At 33.2% G+C, this 5367-nt stretch overlaps 1 protein-coding gene across 6 annotated transcripts in view; it reads left to right on the top strand.

Annotated features, from left to right (window-relative positions):
* The window catches only part of LOC108687528 (rap guanine nucleotide exchange factor 2-like), a 77489-nt gene extending 72391 nt beyond the window's left edge, over positions 1 to 5098 (top strand). For 3 of the 6 annotated variants that reach the window (XM_018193325.1, XM_018193321.1, XM_018193326.1), the window contains 3 exons: positions 531 to 695; positions 1870 to 2133; positions 4214 to 5098. In XM_018193325.1, coding sequence (XP_018048814.1) covers positions 531 to 695; positions 1870 to 2133; positions 4214 to 4245 — 461 coding nt within the window. In that variant the 3' untranslated portion in view covers positions 4246 to 5098. The remainder of the gene's footprint in view (positions 1 to 530; positions 696 to 1869; positions 2134 to 4213) is intronic. The other 3 variants (XM_018193323.1, XM_018193322.1, XM_018193327.1) reach the window with 2 other exon arrangements.
* Positions 5099 to 5367: the final 269 nt, after the last annotated feature.

Genomic DNA, 5367 nt, shown 5'->3' with positions numbered 1-5367 from the left:
ATATATATATATAATTTTAATTGTTGCTTTCTGTTAAATATTAAGAGTTTTTGTTGATGAATTATTTTATTTATTATAATTATTTGCTATGTCATTGGCTAAATTTTATCGCTAAAAAACGTATGTCCCATGGCCATGTACCTTCAAGTGTTAAACGGATTATTGTAAAATATAAATATCATACGAGCACATAAAGAATGAAATATTATTACTGAATCTTGCGTGCCGTATGCTATATCGATATTCGCGTCATCGAATGCTGCATATATAGCATAATAACTATGCTTTTAATCGCTTTTTAAAGTTCCGACGCTTCTAAGATTCGCTTTACAGCTTATTACTACTTGCTTGATCACGCAGGCGGTATTTCATGCGTTATTCGTCATAATAATCATGCGCTTTTGAAAATATTTGTATCGCATAAAGATGATTCGTTTCGAGGATTTTTTCGCGTTTTCAGTAGCGGCACAAGTTTGTAAATTTTGTAAAAAATAAAAAAATTTGTCGTATGTGGCCTCTGTATGGTGCAGGGTCTGTTATAAGAGGCGGAGCACCTCCATTTCCTCACGCGGTAGCAGTGTTACCTCCGCTTCCTGCCAATCAGAATCACAACCACAATCATCACCATCATCACCATCACCAACATTATCACGATCATCTTCTTCATCATCATCACCAACCCCCAACTCCTCAAGGTGAGTTCGCGACTGTCTGCCTGTTTCGTCTGACTGGCCTGCATTGATTCATTGATTTTGTTGTCTTTGCTGCTTCAAAGCAGAATATTATTTTGAAGGTGCAAACAGTACGGCTCATGCATGTTGAAGTATTGTGAAGAATGGTAGAAGTAATCTTGATCTTCATATAGCTTGAGCTTTGTAAGTAACCTGAGATTGCCTTTCTCGAGAAAAATCTGTGTTGTCTCTGGTGCGTGACGTTGCCGTGTGTGTAAAACTATCAATTATCGAACGAATCTGTTGGTACGCACGCTAGCGATAAATGTAGCACTAACGTTCGTTTCTAGTGTGGCCTAGAAACGCGTTGCATCAAACTTGTTCCATTTGCGTATTTACGTGTAACGTAGTATTAGCGGAGATAATTGAGTGTTCTTTTCAGGACTAATATAAAATAGTATAGCTATGCTTTTTCTTTCTTGGGTAGATTGTGTGGCGGGTAGCGATGAATGTCTTTTGTGGTTTTTTCATTAAACTCGCATATTTCTCGCGGATCTTGTAAGCGCGAGCGCGATTATTTGTTATCCTTTTCAAACTCATTTCTATATCTTTTTCTAATTTCAAGAAAAAGATGAAGAGTAAATTGAATCAAGATTAATTTACATTAGTAAGAAACGAATCAATAATTATTATTCGAGTGATGTAACTTTTTTGTGTTACTTCTAACTAAAGGATAAAAAAGATAAAAGAAAAATTTCAATCAATATGTCCGTATTGAATATTAACAGAAGATGGTAACAACGTAAATGAATATTGCGTTGCAAAAGTGTAAATAAATGCATAGAGAATGAAGTAATTATAAAATGCTATAAAAACGAGAACTTTTTATTTTGCTCTATTTTTTGAATATAATTTATTTTGCAAGATAATGCAATTTAATATTTAACGTTATATACAGTTTTAATAAATAATATACAAGATATTTCGGCTCTTGATACCTACTCTGTTAATTGGAATGAATATAAGTGAGAATAAATTAACTTACTTCTCTTAACATTCTCGCTCGTACAAACAACTACGTCCGCGATGGCAGGTGAATTACTTTATCAACGAAATGGAGGATATTGAGAAAGAGAAGGTGAGGAAAGGCGGCGCGGAACGAAGAGAAAGAGAGATCGAGAGAGTCGAGGGTTTTCAGGTACTACGGGATTAGGAGTAAACATGGGCCTAGGGATGCCAGCTCCGCTGCCACCACCTGGAGCGGGGACCACGACCATAATGACAACGATGAGTGCCATGGCGGGTAACATGACGTCGTCGATACGATCCGGCATGACTAACACACCGCAATGCCGTCAACCACCGGCGTACAAAGTTGCGCAGCAGATGGCGAGATTGCATAGACTCGGTCGTGCTAACAGCCATGAGGGGGTCACCTATCGAGGAACCGATCACGAAGATGGTACTACATCTAGCAAAATTGTTGTACCGTTTACACACGGTTCATACTCACTCTCATATACACGTACATTCGGTTTATGCTCGTTAAGACTTCTTACGTTCTCGTTGTCAACGTTCACGCACGAGGAGTGCTGATTTGTTGGTGGAAGCACTCTGTCAGCTCACTACTGTCAGAATAGCTTTCGTTAAAATTGTTCTCACTATTAATTTGCAACATTTCTATTACTTTTTCTTGTTTGATATTTTATTTTAACGTGCGTGCATTGAAAATGATTATTATTTTGATATTACATATTTCCAATTTTTCTATACATATTTAAACAGATATGTATGTATAACTATATTTTTAGGACTATGATTTTTTATTTTGATATGTAATGCTAATTTAGAAATATTTGCAAGTCGCTTCTTCTGAAATAATCTTGTCTTTTTAAGAAAACGTAATATATGACGTACTTAACATATTGAAATGAAATCTTGAGCATAACAACAAATACATTTTTGAACACAATATTGAACTATTGAAATTAATTATAAATACAACATGACATTTAGCATTAATTTAATGGATATTATGTGGTTATTAGTACACAATGTAAATAAATACTATATTTAATATTTGTAAAATTAGCGAAATATCTATATAATATGTTTGTAAAATTTGTATTTAATCAGTGTGATCGTCATGTAGCACTCATTAAGCATATGTCACATGATTTTGTGATGTATAATCATGTTTGTTTGCATTATGTCAATATTTATATTAATGATCATTGCATAATACACAAGCTTGCCTTTCATCATTGAACTTTGCATTGAAACGTTACGATATATTAAATTTTGCGATTTATCTTTTGCGTGATGCCTAGGCATGATTTGCTGCTTGTCCCTGTCGCACGTTTTATCCTTTGTTCATTTTCGTTTGCAACTATTTATTTTTTTCGAATTGATCTATTTTTTTTTAAAGTAACGAGATTTAGAATTTGAGAAAGAAATGCAATATCTTATATTTATAGGCATCGTTTTAGCTGAGAGACTTTAACGCGTAAAGATATGAAAAAAAATATATAAATTGTTCATATATGAGATGTGATAATAAAGTTTTGAGAGTAGTTTTGTTTTCACCAAAATTTGATTTACAATACTTTAAATCGTTATTTTCCACTGTTATGTGAACTTGAATCTCCCTCTATCTGCATACGTAAATTAAACATTATCATTTCAGTCACAAGTTATTTCGTGTATAAACGTATTTGTATCCCGTTATAGAAAGAAAAATGGAATGCAATTTAAAACAAATCTAGAGCATCACGCATGTCCCCAAAATGAAAGAATATATAATATTTTAAAGATGTCTCCTTAAGACATCTTTAAAATCTGTCTCGATTTCGAACATGGTATTGTTTGGAAAGATTTATGATAAAATTTTTAAGGAAAAAAATAAATTTTTTTGATCAACTTTTCATAAATATCCGTTTACGGTTTGTTACTTTTCACCAAAAAAATATTATCAATTAAAAATTTGATTTTTTGGCTCTAAAATTTATTTCACTTTTTATTAACACTGAATAAAAAAAAACTTTACAAAAATTAACTTGTACAGTAACTAAAACGACTGATAATGTTTATCCTTTGCATGCAGATCGAGAGAATCTAGATTGCGGGAAGTATCGATTTACAGTCTTGTCACTTTGATGGAAACAAAATTATTCTAGAAATTTATTGTTACATCTTGTAAATTGCTTTTGTGTGTGTGTGTGTGTGTGTGTGTCAATTTGATTTTACACACACACACACACACACAATAATATTGCATATAATATTGCGTTGTGCAGCATGACATTTTTAGCAACAGCAGCTTTTATTTTTTTAGCAGAAATCTTAGCATTATGAATCACTGTAACATTGCATTGAAATATTTTTATGATATATTTTATTCCGATTTGAACCGATATTATTAAATCAAGCAGCATTACACGCGTTAAATTTTATTGATACAAATTAGAGTCTCTCTCTCGTACTTTGATTATATTTGATACTTTAATATGTCATTTACTGAAACACATTTTGAAATGTTGCAGATGACGAGGACGCTCAAGTGTCAGCGGTTTAAATGATCCACGAGTTTCGCCGAGTCTTAATTATCATTTAGTTAATTTTATCATACTGTTTCTTTTGCACGGCCAAAAGAGAAATCGTTGCCGGATGATGCCATGCGCGAACTGTCAAGCGAAAAGAGAATGCAAGAAAGATCGATAACGCTTACGAACTTTCTTCCTATAACGACGAATTGTCGTTTTGCATTTGTAGCATCCTAATTCGATGGCTTTTGGTCCTTAACGTCATGACATTCTCTTGAGGCGTGGGCCAATTTTTCATGTTGATGAAACCTACTTAGACTTTACTACGAGAAAAAGCGTTTATTCTTATTTAAACAGAACGCTTGTCTTCCAAGGGTCATCGCGACGAACCTGAAGGAATCACTGAGAATCTCAAGCGTAAAAATTTTTGTACAACGTATCGTGGAAAGCGATAAATAACTGGCAAATGTCGGTAAGCAAGAGAGAAAAGACGGTAGGAGAATACTTTTCTTTTATTAGACTGAAGAAACGTTTCTCAAATAAGCGCTCGTGGGCTTTCACGAGGTAGCGAGAAGCGAATTAGGTGAGAGAAGGAGAGAAAATTATCGTAATATTCTATATAAATGTGTAATAAAACCAAGTCCAAAGATGTTATATATATATATATATTGCGTGTCGCCAGAGAAAGTATGACGGCGTGTCCTGTAATATATACTTAGTAGGCTAATCTTTAGTGTCCCATAATAGCATAAGTTGGTGTAAATAGCATAGTGTTATAGTAATTAGGGAAGAGAAGCAGAGAAATTACGAGAAATGAGACAAAGATTCATTATTTAGAATAGTGCGATTAGCTTTTGTGTTAAACACAAAAAACAATAGTTTCATCAACACACTTTATATATTTAATAATTAAAAAGATTCGTCTTTTTATCAGTAAAAAAAATGGAAATGTCTCATAATCGTTTTAGATTTCGTTTACGTTAGTCGAAACGTTTATTCCATTTTAAGCGCCTTCCTTTTAAAAAATTTCTATTGCCAATCTGACTCTGGTACAGACAATTTAAATTTTATAAGGAAAGTTGATGTACTTTTACGCTTTCGCGAATTTTAATAACGATGTAATCAAGTACAAAGAAAAAGAGTTTCTCGAAGTC

Source organism: Atta colombica, unplaced genomic scaffold (genome assembly GCF_001594045.1).
Source record: "Atta colombica isolate Treedump-2 unplaced genomic scaffold, Acol1.0 scaffold207, whole genome shotgun sequence".
Lineage (NCBI taxonomy): Eukaryota > Metazoa > Arthropoda > Insecta > Hymenoptera > Formicidae > Atta > Atta colombica.
The sequence above is the reverse complement of the archived record's forward strand: the minus strand, read 5'-3'. Positions and strand labels throughout refer to the sequence as shown.